The 17,254-nt window shown below is 49.3% G+C and overlaps 1 protein-coding gene across 19 annotated transcripts in view; it reads right to left on the minus strand.

Annotated features, from left to right (window-relative positions):
- LOC110503394 (roundabout homolog 2) overlaps window positions 1-17,254 on the minus strand; it is a 621,451-nt gene that overhangs the window by 334,782 nt on the left and 269,415 nt on the right. For all 19 annotated transcript variants that reach the window (XM_090218873.1, XM_090218876.1, XM_036961728.2 and 16 more), the window contains exon 2: window positions 6,571-6,897. In XM_090218873.1, the coding sequence (XP_090074999.1) occupies window positions 6,571-6,897 (327 nt within the window). The remainder of the gene's footprint in view (window positions 1-6,570; window positions 6,898-17,254) is intronic.

Raw genomic sequence — 17,254 nt, forward strand, 5'->3', positions numbered from 1 at the left:
GGGGGGGGGGGGGGAGACCGAGTCAAGACCAAGACCAGAGGGGGGGTGAGACCGAGTCAAGACCAAGACCAGAGGGGGGGTGAGACCGAGTCAAGACCGAGACAAGAGGGGGTGGGGCGAGACCGAGTCAAGACCAGGGGGGGGGGGGGGGGGGGTGAGACCGAGTCAAGATCTGTTTTTTTTTTTGTCCAATTCTTAACCATGACTGTAATTTTGTCAAATCACGACCATAATAAGAGTTCTAAATGTCCAGTGAATGTCTTTAGACATTCAGAATAGTGAAAAAACACATCCTGGGGGAAAATTGAGCCATTCTACAAATTATTACTAACCCAAAGAACAGAGGTGAACTCTGGGCCTTCAGAGAAGGGCTAACAATTTATAAAATAATGATTATAATAATAAAATAATAATGATTTTAAATGATGTTCTTATTTAATCTCTTCTGTTTTGTTAGAAAGAAAAGGGTAAGAAAAATAAAGACAAACAACCATGAAAAGGTAGTCTCTCTCTATCTCAGTTATACACATCAACAACAACAACATCACAACTAATGCTAACCAGAGCAAAATGAGCTAAAAATCTAATGAAGGAACATTAGATAAACCCACTCAGACTTGTTCAGCTTGCTGGCGGTCAACATTGCACTGATAAAAGATGGGGAATTGTCCTTCTGCCTGCCAATGCATGCTTGTCCCAACCAAGCACCAAAGCTAACTGGCTAAAGTTAGCTAGTTGCTGGCTAGTTACTTCCAGACACAAATGAGAGAACACCTCACTCTGGCCATTGTACTCCCTGTAGCAGAGCTGGTTAGGCTGTTTACATGTTATCTATAGTTCTTGACTAAGTGTTACTTTAGAGATTGAGACCAGGTTCTAACACTATTTAACAGGTGTTGCATGTTTGTAAATTCATCAGTTATTCTGCGCAGTGTCACACTCAGATGAGAGGGCTCTGAAATCGGAGCAGATAGCCAGAGTGAATTGTTGTCGAATGCAAGAGATATGCTAACTGAATAACAGTCGTTCAAGTTCTTGCTAGCTAACCAAATGACACCTGCATCTCTATATATGACACCTGCATCTCTGTATAGCCACCAAAAAACGATATGAGGGGAAAAAGTCAGTCACTCAGCCACTCTTCCAATGACATGACATCCTCCTAGCAGCTAGCTAGCTAACGTCCCCAGTTGGTCAACAAATGTTTTGTTTAATATTCCTGTGGGGACAACACAACAATAGTTAAACACGTCCCCCCCCCCCCCCTCCCCCCACACACACACACACACACACACACACACACACACACCAGAATGCGTGAGTCACATCCAACACTCAATTAAAAGTCATCCTACATGTGAGTATCTAGAGTGGTGCTACATACGAGCGTCTTTCCACCTGAAGAGAGAGAGAGAGAGAGAGAGGGAGGGGCTAATGAACCTTTTCCTGGGGATCCCATTGCCCCAGGGGCATCTTGTCACACTTACATATATACATGTATTTCCCCACACTAGCGAATGTATTCAGCGCAGTGACTGAGGCTAGCACTGCTCTGACACAAGCTTCACTGTGATTTATGAACCTGCTCACTGACCCAGTTTATGTTGAAAAGAGAGAACAGTGGGACTGGGAACGCATCCCTCTCTTATCTGCAGTGGTGAGATACATGCAGAGGAGCAGGCCTGGAGTCAGTCTGTGGAAGCATGTCAGGCAGCATTAGATTATCAAAAGCAGAGCGCAAAGATACCCTGCAGGCGCCAACTTACAGAGGCATTTTCTCTCGTGTTGCTAATATCCTAAAGTGTAAGACACTAAACAAAAAGCCATAATGAAATCTGGTGCACCGTTACAGCCAGTGTACTGTATCATTATTGTATATCTATAGGCAAAAATAAAGTCAAGGCCAGTGCATCTATCTATGAGTAGTGTAGCATGGTGTGTTCATTGGGTAATATTGAATATGAGCGATGTGTATGGTTGGCTCCGCGGTTGGAGGCCTAAAAGGCATTAGAGAGGGGGCAGCGGTATGGAGTCACTACTGGATCATTTACACTTTGTGGAGTTCAACAATCCAGCTAGGACAACATCTCAAAATAAAAATGACAAACTGCAAAGTCATGAGTCTAGACTTGCCAAAAATAGTTAACCAATCAAAAATCACCACAATCTAAATGACGCTTAATATTCTCCATAACATAAAGTAGCTTAAATCATGAAGGTATGATAATTGAAAGAGATCATCAGGGTCCTTCAACAGTGACATGATCAATGTGTATATATTCCCCTCCCTTCTACTTTAACACATGTCTTTTTTGATCCAGGGAATCCCTCTACAAGTGTCCTTGGGCTCCTAAAACAGGTTGGTCATTCCCAGAGGGCAGACGGACACTACAGACAAGTGAGTTTTCTATGGCGACTTTCAATGTTTTCCAATAAATACATCATGATTTGCACATATAAAATGTGTTCTCATGAATAGTTGCTATAAACAGATGTAACAATAAATATGCAACGATAACATTATCAATGATATGCACCAGGAAGCGATGACCAAATGAATGCACAATGCTAGGCCTTTCCCGACTGCAAACACCAGTTACAAATGACCATGGAATAAAGTAGGTGAGCTCTTGGGTATATGAGCACCTGTATACCACACGGGAAAGTAGAACAAACAAGTCCTCTGATGTGTGCAGGCATGATGTCACAGAGATATACATGAATGAAATGACTCGGGTGTGTGTATAGGTGCTTCAATACTCTGACCCTATAGGGCACGGTTTAGCCCTGTGACAGGATGTTTGGAGAGCTAAACTCAGTCCATGTACTGGACTGGTCTGGCCAATCTGGCCCATATTAATAATGCAGGGATTCCTTTTTTAGAAGCCTCTTTCTCTCCTCCCCCTCTTCCTCTCCTCCTCCTCTTCCTCTTCTCCCCCTCTTCCTCTCCTCCCCCTCCCTCTCCTCCCCCTTCCTCTCCTCTCCTCCCCCCTTCCACTCCCTCTCCCTTCCTCTTCTCCCCCTTCCTCTCCCTCTCGCTTCCTCTCCTCCCCCTTCCTCTCCTCTCCCTTCCTCTCTTCCCCCTCTTCCCTTTCTTCCTCTCCTCCCCCTCTTCCTCTCCTCCCCCTCTTCCTCTTCTCCCCCCCTTCCTCTCCTCCCCCTCTCCCTTCCTCTCCTCCCCCTTCCTCTCCTCTCCTCCCCCTTCCTCTCCTCTCCTCCCCCTTCCTCTCCCTCTCCCTTCCTCTCCTCCCCCTTCCTCTCCCTCTCACTTCCTCTCCTCTCCTCCCCCTTCCTCTCCTCTCCCTTCCTCTCCTCCCCCTTCCTCTCCTCTCCCTTCCTCTCCTCCCCCTCTCCTTTCCTCTCCTCCCCCTCTCCTTTCCTCTTCTCCCCCTTCCTCTTCTCCCCCTTCCTCTCCCTCTCGCTTCTTCTCATCCCCCTTCCTCTCCTCCCCCTCTCCCTTCCTCTCTTCCCCCTCTTCCCTTTCTTCCTCTCCTCCCCCTCTCCCTTCCTCTCGTCCCCCTCTCCCTTCCTCTCTTCCCCCTCTTCCCTTTTTTCCTCTCCTCCCCTCTTCCCTCTCCTCCCCCTCTTCCTCTCCCCACCCTCTTCCTCTCCTCCCCCTCTTCCTCTCCTCCCCCTCTCGCTTCCTCTTCTCCCCCCCTTCCTCTCTCTTCCTCTCCTCCCCCTTCCTCTCCCTCTCACTTCCTCTCCTCCCCCTTCCTCTCCTCTCCCTTCCTCTCCTCTCCCTTCCTCTCCTCCCCCTTCCTCTCCTCCCCCTCCCTCTCACTTCCTCTCCTCCCCCTTCCTCTCCTCTCCCTTCCTCTCCTCCCCCTCTCCTCTCCTCTCCCTTCCTCTCCTCTCCCTCTCCCTTCCTCTCCTCCCCTTTCCTCTCCTCTCCCTTCCTCTCCTCCCCCTCTCCCTTCCTCTCTTCCCCCTCTTCCTTTTCTTCCTCTCCTCCCCCTTCCTCTCCTCTCCTCCCCCCTTCCTCTCCCTCTCCCTTCCTCTTCTCCCCCTTCCTCTCCCTCTCACTTCCTCTCCTCCCCCTTCCTCTCCTCTCCTCCCCCTCTTCCCTTTCTTCCTCTCCTCCCCTCTTCCTCTCTTCCCCCTCTTCCCTTTCTTCCTCTCCTCCCCTCTTCCCTCTCTTCCCTCTAATGCAGCAGTTGGTGGTGTTGAGTGAACAGAGCCCAGTGTGGTGTCCAGAGCTCAGCCGTGCTCCTCGACCCAGCAGACACGGTCTTCAATCTGTTTCAGAGCTGCAATTCAATTATCTCACCGGGGTCCTGCTCAACCACTCGTGAGAGAGATGGGTAGAGGTGGGAGAGAGGGGGGGGAGGGGGGCAGAGGTAGGTTCAAAACAGGGGAAGAGGGGGGCAGAGGTGGGTCTAAGGGGGAGGTGGGGGGGGTCATCACATATAAAAGACATCTGATTTGACATGGATTAAATGTGTGCTAATGCGATTGGCAGCAAGGTTAGAAGCATAGTAGGGATGGAAGGTGCTGATAACCCTAATCACTACTGTAAGCCCCTGCAATTGGATTTAGTAGACCCCCAAATCACCTCTCAGCCCCCTCCTCCTCCTATAAGACCTGGCTCTAGTTACCATCCAGAGAATGGAGAAAGCCTGGACTCCATCATTGTCATTTTTCATCTTACATCGATCCATAGATCAAGCTGCTGTCACACTGTTAGCACCTGGGGGCTTCTTGGAAGCCCGGGGGAGGGGCCCGGCGGAGGGGCCAATGGGAGGGGCGGGGACAGGATCAGAGGCGACCGGTTGGCCCAGGCAACCAACCACAATAACGACCCTGCAATTCACATAGGACATTTTGCTAACCCTCACTCCCCATCCCCACAGCTACCACAACTGGGGTGGCAGGGTAGCCTAGTGGTTAGAGTGTTGGACTAGTAACCAAAAAGTTGCAAGTTCAAATCCCCCAGCTGACAAGGTACAGTTCTGCCCCTGAACAGGCAGTTAACTCACTGTTCCTAGGCCGTCATTGAAATAAGAATTTGTTCTTAACTGACTTGCCTAGTTAAATAAAGGTAAAATAAAATAAATGAAAACTGGTCAACCACCCCAGAAAAGGCATGTTGCAGCCACCAGCTCCCACAGTCCATATTCCTCACAGACACACACACAAAATCCCATGATTCCATACATCCAAGGAATCCATACACAATTGTCATCCACATAAGCTGATGTAACTATTAATTTCCTTTATGTATCATCATTCCCCAGTTCCAAGATGGATGGACATTATTTTCATAACGATGCATAAAAAGCGTTGTGCATTGATCAACTGGGGGAGCAGACTTCATGAAAGCCTCCTCTCACTTCAGCTGCCAGTCCAGCCAATTCCCCTACGGCCCCAGTCCAATACTGTTTCACTACTAATGACCTGAAACCTGGCAGCCCAACTCACTCTTTCCTGCCCTATGTACAGCAAGTGGAAGGGTTGAAATTAAAATCACAAAATGAATACCTAATACACAGTCTAGGTCTCTGTGTGTCTAAAGGCATGGTGCAGAACAAACATAAATATTCCAGAGAGTTAATTTAAGGAACCGTGGGCCCTGGAACCTTCCACAGAGCCCAGAGGGTGTGTGGACCCTGAGAGTCTCTGTGAGACAGGAGCCCCTCCATGGGAACCCTACTTAGATCCAGTTGGGTGCTCATCTTCAAAGGTAAGCTGATCTTTGGGTCAGCAGCAGCCTGCCAGTCAGTGTCTTCCAGCACAGAACCGGCAGCCCATGTCAAATGTACATCGGGAGATTTCATCTGTGGTTGTTGCTCCACCCTCCGACCCACTATCCCTCTGAGGTAGCTCTGCCCTGGCATCATCCAGCTCCCTGTAGTCTGACAGTTGGACAAGTCCAACTCAAATGGCTGCCAGATCCCTCACTAACCCTCATAGACCTCAAACACCATGATCCCTTCCCTGGGCTAGAACGTCTATCGCATCCCCACAATTATGTCTACTCAAAATACAACACAATTCTGTGTAATCATCTCTTCAAAATATATGCCAAAAAACAATGAAGGCACAGATCAAACATTCTCTTAAAAGTAGACCTCACCCACTCTTAGCTTGGGTTTAATGCAGGCTATGACATAGAGGATTTCTCCAGCTCTTTCAGACACTCAGAAACAAGAAGATGAAATAAACACTAGCATGTCATGTAATTACAGAGTCTATTCGTTCTATTAAAGGTACTCTGATCCCCCCGTCCGGCTTGAATTTATTTTCAGAACAAACACAGTGCAATTTCCTGTAGTTCACAAAGACAAATTGTTTTCTTCTGAAATAATAGCATTATTAAATGTTGGCAGAAAACCACGATGCCCAACAACAAGACAATGTTTTATGTCTCAGTTTGTCTTGAGGCTTTAAACGTAAACCCTGTCATTCCTTCTGGAGAGCAAGGGACAAACAACCTCTGTCTGCTTTTTCCATCAGTAAGGTTGGTAAGAGAAATCATTCTACCCATAAAAACACGGAGAGCAACATAAACAACCTAAGAGGACAAATGAGAAAAATAACTAAATGTTATGTAGTTAATTGTTGACTCACATGCTACTTCCAAGGACGCATTGCGACTGACGGCTTCTCCCAGGTAGTTGCGGGCGACGCAGACGTAGGAGCCCTCATCCGGTTTGGAGCGTCGTCCGTGGACGATACGTAGGAAGAAGAGGGAGCCGCTGGGAAGGAGCATGCGGTGAGACCGCGGGTCGTCTTTGTCCGTTTCCACCCGCTCCCCGTCCTTGTACCACTCCACCGTGGGGCTGGGCCGCCCCTCCGCCTTGCAGTTGAGGGTGGCCGGCTCCCCTTTGGACACGATCAAGTCAGAGGGGTGCTCCGCGATCCGGGGTTGGGAGTCCTCCTGACGCAGACGGGATCCTGGGAAGAGAAGAGAAGAAAGAAAGGAGGTGAGGAACACCACAACATGAACAGTAGACATAATATGCTTTTAACAGCTCACTGTTTTCCTGAAACTAGATTTCTTCATTCTAGCATTCTCAACTCTCTCATACAGTATAAACATCACTTAGAGGCAGGAAGAGACTATTGAAGATGATCCTATTAGCATCCATTCAAATACCATAGCTATAGGTTCTTCTGCTTGTTTGTTCTGTCTTTCCACCTCATCAGGTGATAGGAGGACAGCACTCCAACCACCAGTCCAACCACCAGTCTAACCACCAGTCCAACACCAGCCATCTCCTCCTCTCAACCATACATTTAAGGCCTATTGGGTAATTGGACCCAAGAGTGAACAGAGTACGGCGGCGCGGAGAGGGCATTCATCTGAACCCCAGCTACACACACACACACACACACACACACACACACACACACACACACACACACACAAAAACACACATTCACAAAGGGGAGAGAATAGGGGGCATTGTGGACACAGCCACAAACAAAAGTATATCTGTCCCCCCACAGTCAGAGGTCTGTCTCTGTGTAATGTGACTGTTCTGTAGGCTGGGTCTGGGTCTGGTGGGCCAGGGCTGGGTCTGGGGGGCCAGGGCTGGGTCTGGGGGGCCAGGGCTGGGTCTGGGTCTGGGGCCAGGGCTGGGTCTGGGTCTGGGGGGCCAGGGCTGGGTCTGGGACCAGGGCTGGGTCTGGGTCTGGGGCCAGGGCTGGGTCTGGGTCTGGGGGGCCAGGGCTGGGTCTGGGTCTGGGGCCAGGGCTGGATCTGGGGGGCCAGGGCTGAGTCTGGGGCCAGGGCTGGGTCTGGGGCCAGGGCTGGGTCTGGGGGGCCAGGGCTGGGTCTGGGTCTGGGGGGCTAGGGCTGGGTCTGGGGCCAGGTCTGGGGGGCCAGGGCTGGGTCTGTTAAAATGCTATTCCCCTGAGGTTCATAACATGGCCTCTTCCTTTATTGTGAGTCTAACACTGGGCCAGGGCTGTGAGTCTGGCCACTATGATAATGCTGCCCCAGCCCAGTCTCAGTGCCATGTGTGTCTCTCTGTGACCAAGTCTAAACCCTGCAGATAAGACGCCAGAGGCCACATTTGCATCACTGAGGCCCTGCAAAAGCTCCAGACAAAAGAGTTTGATTCACCACCAAACCGTCACACATGCAGTCCTGGAGCACAACGAACAGGGCTTTACTCTGCCAAATATTTACTTTGTATTGTCCTCTGCCTTCCGAATCCTATCCAACACCCCCATCTAAAACTCTATTCTTGCTGGCAGCAAAATGTTGATCAATAAATGCAGGATGTATTGTTACGAGCCACCTCCCAGTCAATGAAAAATATAACGCAATACACTGCAGTTAATAGTCTTGATGGAGCAGAAAGGATGGTGTTTGGCAGTGTGCAGTGTAAGACGGCAGTGTCAGGTGTGTGTGGGTACAAGGCTATGCCCTTCCCTGGGGGCAGTAGCGTAGGTGTGAGTCGGTGAGGTACTGTATAGAGGAGCAGTGTACTGTCCACACAGCCCATTGTGCCTGCCTGCCTGCCTGCCTGCCTGCCTGCCTGCCTGCCTGCCTGCCTGCCTGCCTGCCTGCCTGCTCGCTCTGCCTGCCTGCCTGCCTGCCTACCTGCCTGCCTGCCTGCTCGCTCTGCCTGCCTGCCTGCCTGCCTGCCTGCCTGCCTGCCTGCCTGCCTGCCTGCCTGCCTGCCTGCCTGCCTACCTACCTGCCTGTGTCAGGGTTAACTGCAGTTAGACATACATTAGTCACAGCCCATCAGTAGATTTTTTGGGCACATGTTCCACTCCCTGTCCCACCTCATTCCATGGGGGTAGGGGAACACACTGTACCCCAGCCCTGTCCTCTGCTACAGGGACACACTTTACCCCAGCCCTGTCCTCTGCTACAGGGACACACTTTACCCCAGCCCTGTCCTCTGCTACAGGAACACACTTTACCCCAGCCCTGTCCTCTGCTACAGGGACATACTGTACCCCAGCCCTGTCCTCTGCTACAGGAACACACTTTACCCCAGCCCTGTCCTCTGCTACAGGGACACACTTTACCCCAGCCCTGTCCTCTGCTACAGGAACACACTTTACCCCAGCCCTGTCCTCTGCTACAGGGACATACTGTACCCCAGCCCTGTCCTCTGCTACAGGGACATACTGTACCCCAGCCCTGTCCTCTGCTACAGGGACACACTGTACCCCAGCCCTGTCCTCTGCTACAGGGACATACTGTACCCCAGCCCTGTCCTCTGCTACAGGGACACACTTTACCCCAGCCCTGTCCTCTGCTACAGGGACATACTGTACCCCAGCCCTGTCCTCTGCTACAGGGACACACTTTACCCCAGCCCTGTCCTCTGCTACAGGGACACACTGTACCCCAGCCCTGTCCTCTGCTACAGGGACATACTGTACCCCAGCCCTGTCCTCTGCTACAGGGACATACTGTACCCCAGCCCTGTACTCTGCTACAGGGACACACTTTACCCCAGCCCTGTCCTCTGCTACAGGGACATACTGTACCCCAGCCCTGTCCTCTGCTACAGGGACATACTTTACCCCAGCCCTGTCCTCTGCTACAGGGACACACTGTACCCCAGCCCTGTCCTCTGCTACAGGGACATACTTTACCCCAGCCCTGTCCTCTGCTACAGGGACACACTGTACCCCAGCCCTGTCCTCTGCTACAGGGACACACTTTACCCCAGCCCTGTTCATTGTTACCAACAAGGACACACTTTACCCCAGTCTGGTCAACTTTAACAAAGACACACAGAGAGAAACCTACCATTCAGCAATAAAACACTTCAAACACCTGTGTGTGTTCGTCTTAGCAGGGGTCAGGCAGATCAGACAGTGGTGTATTGACCCCAGAACAGGGCCGTTGTCTGTTCCTCTCTCCACCTAATTTGGGCTAATTCCCTCCATTTCCCTGACATTGATTAGCGATCAGGCCTGGTGGCCAGGGCCTAAGTGGGGCCACAGACAGGGGCTTGTAGGGGAGGGGGTAGGGAGGCACAATCAGCTCCTGGTGTCCATCTTCCATTGATCTAATCTCCATGGATTTGTGTAGCTGCTTCACTATACATCTGCTATTGGTTCTGAAACGAGAAAATCCATGCCAGCCATTTGCTTTTTCTATTCAATAACGGAACTACTCTCCCCTGGCTCTCGTTCGCTTGCTTTTCCCACCTCTTCCTCCATTGGCAGTATTCGGGAAGGTAAGCACAAATTCAGACGAGCCTTGCAGCCAGTGTCTCTGACAGTGTTGGTGGGTACGGGTTCAGGTTAGTATTGTGGTGCTAAGTGAGTTAACGAATGCAGTACTAATTAACATGATGACATAGATAAATGGAGGGTTGAGATAAGGACTTGGGGACCCTCTCCCCCAGATGGAGTGTCAACGACACATTCATTCCGATCTCATTGGAGCATCTGCTTCCCCCACTGGGTCCACAGTAGCTCTACACCCAAACCAACGCCCAGGCTCCACATCGAATCTGCCGTGACTCGATTCAGTCTAATTTATTTTAATCCAATTTGTTTTCCAATCTACTGCCTTCTAATTACTTAAACCTTCAGTCTCCATCTGCTCTCCTGTTTCCTGTGGAAATTTACACAGCAGATGCATCCACAATTGTCCTTTTCCTGCCAGGCAAACCAGAGCTGTGTAGATGGAAGGGGAGAGGGGCAAACGTGACTTGTCAGACTGACCTTCCTGTCTAGAGGAGGATGGTTAGGCTACTATATATTCATACAGTGGTAAAACTGATGCTACCGCAATGAATCCGTCCATCTACATGTAAATGAAACGGTTGATAGGAAAATTGCTAAACATTTAACACCTGTGAAATGATGCCATCTGACACAGCTGAGTAACCCCAGTGAACACACACACACACACACACACACACACAGTGATGTCCCCTAGCATCACTGTCCCCTGGCTCCCCTCCTCCCTATGTGATACCCCAGCCACAGCTGGACCCAGAGACAGAGAGGAAGTGAAAGGCTAATGCATCTTCCCATCAGCCACTAGGCCATACAGCTCACCAGCCTCCTGACTCACAGGAGAGCGAGTCAATTTGCTGCCTCCTATTGGTTCTCCTTTCTCACTCCCTTTATGGTAAATATGCTTTCTGTTGCCCTCTTAATGTGATCATTGGTGCTGTGCAATGAAGTGCTCTCTGAGCTGAGGTGAGTGCACTTCACAGAGTCTCAGGGCACACGTTCCAATCAAACGGCTGTCTTTTCCCTGCTAGGCAATAACACCACCACCGTGGCGCGCTGGGCCGAGCAGCCAGGCATCCAATCCTCAACTAAAGCACAGACCAGGGAGCAAACAAAGAAGCACAGAGGAGAGGGAGGGGATGATATGAGGGATGATATGAGGGATGACTGCACCCACTGCCTCGTCTTTTGTGTTTTTACTCAAGGGGCTTGACCAAGATTGGGAACCGTCCTTAGATGCTGTTGTAGTGGTCTGAATACCTCTGTGTCTGTTTCTTGCTGCTCAGATCTAGCAGGGCCTTTCTTCCACATAGATTTGTTAGCAAAACAGCTATTGACTGCCAAGAAGTCATAAACCGAATCATTAAAACAAATCCCAGAAAACACATTGACACATAAAAACCTCCAACACACTGACATTTGTTATGAGAAGTTTTGACATTCTCATTTTGGAGCCAGAATGTTATCGCTGTTTGGCCAAAGCCTGACTATAAACACCTGTTTAACTGCATGTGTGTGTGAACGCAGTTCTCTATCTCCTTCTCCTCTCTCACCGCCATGGATAGAGGAGGCTATAATAGTAGCATCATCTCTCCCCACACAGTGACCACACAAGAAGCAGCTCTCTATCTATTATCTTTAGCACACATGTATTCATATGTAGACCAGAAGGTTGGGCCTTTGATCATCTTGTTGTCATTATTTTTATTAGCTCCCAGGAGAATTCACAGCTCACCGACCAAATCAATACCCGCAACTGTCTCCTCCAGGGCAGGAAAGAAGGGCTCCCCAAAGAGACATCAGTTATTCTGCCAACAGACAGGAGAGTGTGCAGATCACAGGTATCCAAGGGCAACCTCAGACCCAAGCATTGCAGTGTTTCATTCACTGAAGCCCCATAAACCACCAGATAGAAACCCTGGCCGAGACTCCATCAGCTATGGGGTTAGGACTGAAGATGTGCACACATTTAGAATGAGGCATCCATTCTGCATGAGATGTTAGCTGAATGTGAACGAATGCAAAATGTATACATTTAAAAATATATACATACATATATATATATATATATGTATATATATATATATATATATATATATACATACATACATACATACATACATACATACATATATCTATTAAATATGTATTGTCTAATCTTGGTTGTCTACTCTGTATTTCTCTCCCTCCTCTCCCTGTACCTTCATTCTCTCTCCTTCTCCCTCTCTGTCCCACCAGTGTCCTGTCCCTGGTGTGTAGGGTGACAGGGCCATATCTGTCATGTCATCAGAGGGGGATGTGAGCAGGTAGTCGGGGGAAACTGGGGGTGGCGATAGGATGATGTTACTGGCCGCCTCACGCCTCCGTGCTGGCCTGCCGTGTCACCCCGCACATGGCCCTCTCAGCCCCCTCTGCTACCCAGATTCATCTTCTTTAGGGGCGCTGTCAGTGGCGTCACACCACACTGGCCCTAACACAGTCACCCAGACACCAGGGCTGTGACGATACCAGTAGTTTAACCAGAGTTACCTTCCCAAGTTTTTCCATGGCAAAAATGAAAACACGAAGCAGACCAATCTCCTTGGTCCTTTAAAAACCTGCTGTATGTAAAATGATATGAGCTATAGCATGGAAAACAGGGCTGTTTCCTAAAGAAGTTCGATCTGATTCCTGTTTTGTTTCCTTGCCGGCCCTACCAGACACAGCTCATCTCTAGGAGACACCCATACATAACACAGCAACTTATCTCAGAGAACACATCAACCTGTTATCTCCTCTGGAACCTGACCTATCCTACAGGTTCTAACACATCAACCTGTTATCTCCTCTGGAATCAGACCTATCCTACAGGTTCTAACACATCAACCTGTTATCTCCTCTGGAATCTGACCTATCCTACAGGTTCTAACAAACCAACCCCTGAAGACTGGAATCTGACATATCCTACAGGTTCTAACAAACCAACCCCTGAAGACTGGAATCAGACCTATCCTACAGGTTCTAACAAACCAACCCCTGAAGACTGGAATCTGACCTATCCTACAGGTTCTAACAAACCAACCCCTGAAGACTGGAATCTGACCTATCCTACAGGTTCTAACAAACCAACCCCTGAAGACTGGAATCTGACCTATCCTACAGGTTCTAACTAACCAACCCCTGAGGACTGGAATCTGACCTATCATACAGGTTCTAACTAACCAACCCCTGAGGACTGGAACACAACCACATCCTCTCCAGAGAGAGATAGCTGTCTGGCTGCCAGGTGCAAAGCATATTCCAGTTCCATCAACTGCAGCGAAGGCAGGAAGACAGGCAGGAAGACAGGCAGGAAGAGAGGCAGGAAGACAGGAAGAGAGGCAGGCAGGAAGACAGGCAGGAAGAGAGGCAGGCAGGCAGGAAGAGAGGCATGTAGGAAGAGAGGCAGGTAGGCAGGAAGAGAGGCAGGCAGGAAGAGAGGCAGGCAGGCAGGAAGAGAGGCAGGCAGGAAGAGAGGCAGGCAGGCAGGAAGAGAGGCAGGCAGGCAGAGACTCGTGCTCTGCAGTCTGCCTAAGCCCATCACTGTTAGGTGCTATACACCGAAAGCACACACTTGACTGTCAGGGTAATTCCAGGAGCTGCCCCAAACCCAAACCTTCCACTGCAGTAGACATGCTATCTCTGCCTGTAACAATGATCAGACTGCATTGGGCAGCCATGTCTTATTGACTTTGTGTCTGTTCTGTGTATTTATCATTTTCCTCCCCTGCAGTTACAGTATATAAATAGATACTTGAGGGAAAGAGAATATCAGATTCTACAGCAATGGGCCAGGCTGATTCACATACCCTGCATTTCATGTAGCTGCTATTCTCTCTCTATCTGTCTCTGCCTCTCTCTGCCACTCTCTCCAAAATCATCAATCTCTCTTTCTCTCGTTCTCTTATTTCCTGTTCCTCTATCTCTTCCTCAGTTACCATCAACAGTGTGTTGCTGTCTCTTCCTCCAGGAGACGGCCTGTCAAAGCAGAGCTGAGAGTGCTGACTTGAAACGAGGGAATAAAGAGGAGAGGAAGAAAAGAGGGGAACATTTGGGCTGTGCGTGGTTGTCTGGGAGTGTGTCGGTGAGGGTGGTGTTCTCTCTCTCTCTCTCCCTCCCTCCCTCCCTCCCTCCCTCCCTGTTGTAGCTGATTAGTGTGAGGAATCTGGCCCTGTTCTCTGTGGGGCTGTCAGGGCGTTGGCAGGGACACTGAACTGTGTGATGCAGATGAAATGATTTCCAATGTGAGGCCCAGTCAAGCATACAGCCCACTACTACCCCCCTCCCAGTGCTGGTCCCTCCCTCCCCTCCTGCAGAGTCGTCAGAGTGGCCCTGTGCCTGGTCATTTGTCTGTCGGGCTCTGCGCTGCACAGCCATAAACTCACCAGTACAGTACACACTCTCCAATGGTGTCGTGTGCTGCTGCATTACAGTGCAGTCAGGAAGTATTCACAACCCTTGACTTTTTCCACATGTTGTTGTGATATAGCCTACATTTATAATGGCTTAGATTGAGATGTTGTGTCACTGGCCTACACGGGATACCCCGTACAGTCAAAGTGGAATTACGTTTGGGGATTTTTTTTTATACGAAGTCATAAAAAATGAAAAGCTGAAATGTCTTGAGTCAATAAGTATTCAAACCCCTTTGTTATGGCCTGAATAAGTTCAGGAGTAAAAATGTGCTTAACAAGTTACATAATAACATGGACTCACTCTGTGTGCAATAATAGTGTTTAACATAACATCTACACTGGAGATGCTTATCAAGAAGACTGTGAATGGCCTTGAGTGGACGAGTTTTGACTTAAATCTATGGCAAGACCTGAAAATGGTTGTCTAGCAATGATCAACAACCAATTTGACAGGGATTGAAGAATTTTGAAAAGAATAATGGGAAAATGTTGCACAATCCAGACGTGGAAAGCTGTTAGAGACTTACCCTGAACAACTCACAGCTGTATTCGTCGCCAAAGATGCTTCTACAAAGTTTTGACTCAGGGATGTGATATATAAATTAGATATTTCTGTATTATTCTTTTTAAGAAATTTGCAAAAGTGTCTAAGAATTTTTTTTTTAAAGACATATCTGTATATCTATTTTTTATTTATTTATTTATTTATTTTACCTTTATTTAACCAGGTAGGCAAGTTGAGAACAAGTTCTCATTTACAATTGCGACCTGGCCAAGATAAAGCAAAGCAGTTCGACAGATACAACAACACAGAGTTACACATGGAGTAAAACAAACATACAGTCAATAATAAAGTATAAACAAGTCTATATACAATGTGAGCAAATGAGGTGAGAAGGGAGGTAAAGGCAAAAAAAGGCCTTGGTGGCAAGGTAAATACAATATAGCAAGTAAAACACTGGAATGGTAGTTTTGCAATGGAAGAATGTGCAAAGTAGAAATAAAAATAATGGGGTGCAAAGGAGCAAAATAAATAAATAAATTAAATACAGTTGGGAAAGAGGTAGTTGATAGGGCTAAATTATATGTGGGCTATGTACAGGTGCAGGTACAGGTGCATCTATAATACATGTTAAATTGAGGCAGTAACACAACAACATGTGGGATGAGTTAAAGGGTGTGGATACTGTCAGAAGGTACCGCATGTACTACCCCTTCTGAAACTGATATTCAAAACTTATACTATCTGGGTTTACTTTGTATGAATGTGTTGCATACATCGTACCAGAAAATACATCTGCAGATGTGCATGGGTGACTATAGGCTGGGATTTTGCTGTGTGTGTGTGTGTGTGTGTGTGTGTGTGTGTGTGTGTGTGTGTGTGTGTGTGTGTGTGTGTGTGCGTGTGCGTGTGCGTGTGCGTGTGCGTGCGTGTGCGCGTGCATGTGCGTGTGTGTGTGTGTGTGTGTGTGAGTAATGTTTACTTTGCTGTGTTAATGGTGTGTGTATGTGTGTGTGCAGGAGCAGGTGGCCTCAATTGTTTAGCCAATTCCTCACTTTCAGGTGCTGGGCTTTTCTAAACAGCTCCTACCTACTGAGGGGAGAGCAATGAAATGAATAGCACCAATTGATTCTCCCTCAAGCATTGTAATCTCTTTACTCTCTCCACCTGTATTGCATTGCTGAGCAGAGCAGGGATGAGCAGAGCAGAGCAGGGCTGAGCAGAGCTGAGCAGGGCTGAGCAGAGCAGAGCTGAGCAGAGGAGAGCTGAGCAAAGCAGGGCTGAGCAGAGCAGAGCTGAGCAGAGCAGTGCTGAGCAGAGCAGGGCTGAGCAGAGCAGGGCTGAGCAGAGCAGAGCTGAGCAAAGCAGGGCTGAGCTGAGCAGAGCAGGGCTGAGCAGAGCAGAGCAGAGCTGAGCAGAGCTGAACAAAGCAGGGCTGAGCAGAGCAGAGCTGAGCAGAGCAGTGCTGAGCAGAGCAGGGCTGAGCAGAGCAGAGCTGAGCAAAGCAGGGCTGAGCAGAGCAGAGTTGAGCAGAGCAGGGCTGAGCAGAGCAGAGCAGGGCTGAGCAGAGCAGGGATGAGCAGAGCTGAGCTGAGCAGAGCAGAGCTGAGCAGAGCAGGGATGAGCAGAGCTGAGCAGAGCAGGGCTGAGCAGAGCTGAGCAGAGCAGGGCTGAGCAGAGCAGGGATGAGCAGGGCTGAGCAGAGCAGGGATGAGCAGGGCTGAGCAGAGCTGAGCAGAGCTGAGCAGAGCAGGGATGAGCAGAGCTGAGCAGAGCAGGGCTGAGCAGAGCAGAGCTGAACAGAACAGGGCTGAGCAGAGAAGAGCTGAGCAGAACAGGGCTGAGCAGAGCAGGGCTGAGCAGAGCTGAGCAGGGCTGAGCAGAGCAGGGCTGAGCAGAGCAGAGCTGAGCAGAACAGTGCTGAGCAGAGCAGGGCTGAGCAGATTAGAGCTGAGCAGAGCTGAGCTGAGCAGAGCAGAACTGAGCAGAGCAGAGCTGAGCAGAGCAAGGATGAGCAGAGCTGAGCTGAGCAGAGCTGAGCAGAGGGGAGAAGAGGAGGGGAGGGAAGGAGAAGGGAAGGAGATGGAGGAGAGGAGGAGGGGAGGAGCAGAGAGAGGGAGGGAGGAGAGGAGGAGGGGAGGAGCGGAGGGAG

This window comes from Oncorhynchus mykiss, chromosome 24, assembly GCF_057628025.1.
Source record: "Oncorhynchus mykiss isolate SJ-2025 chromosome 24, ASM5762802v1, whole genome shotgun sequence".
Lineage (NCBI taxonomy): Eukaryota > Metazoa > Chordata > Actinopteri > Salmoniformes > Salmonidae > Oncorhynchus > Oncorhynchus mykiss.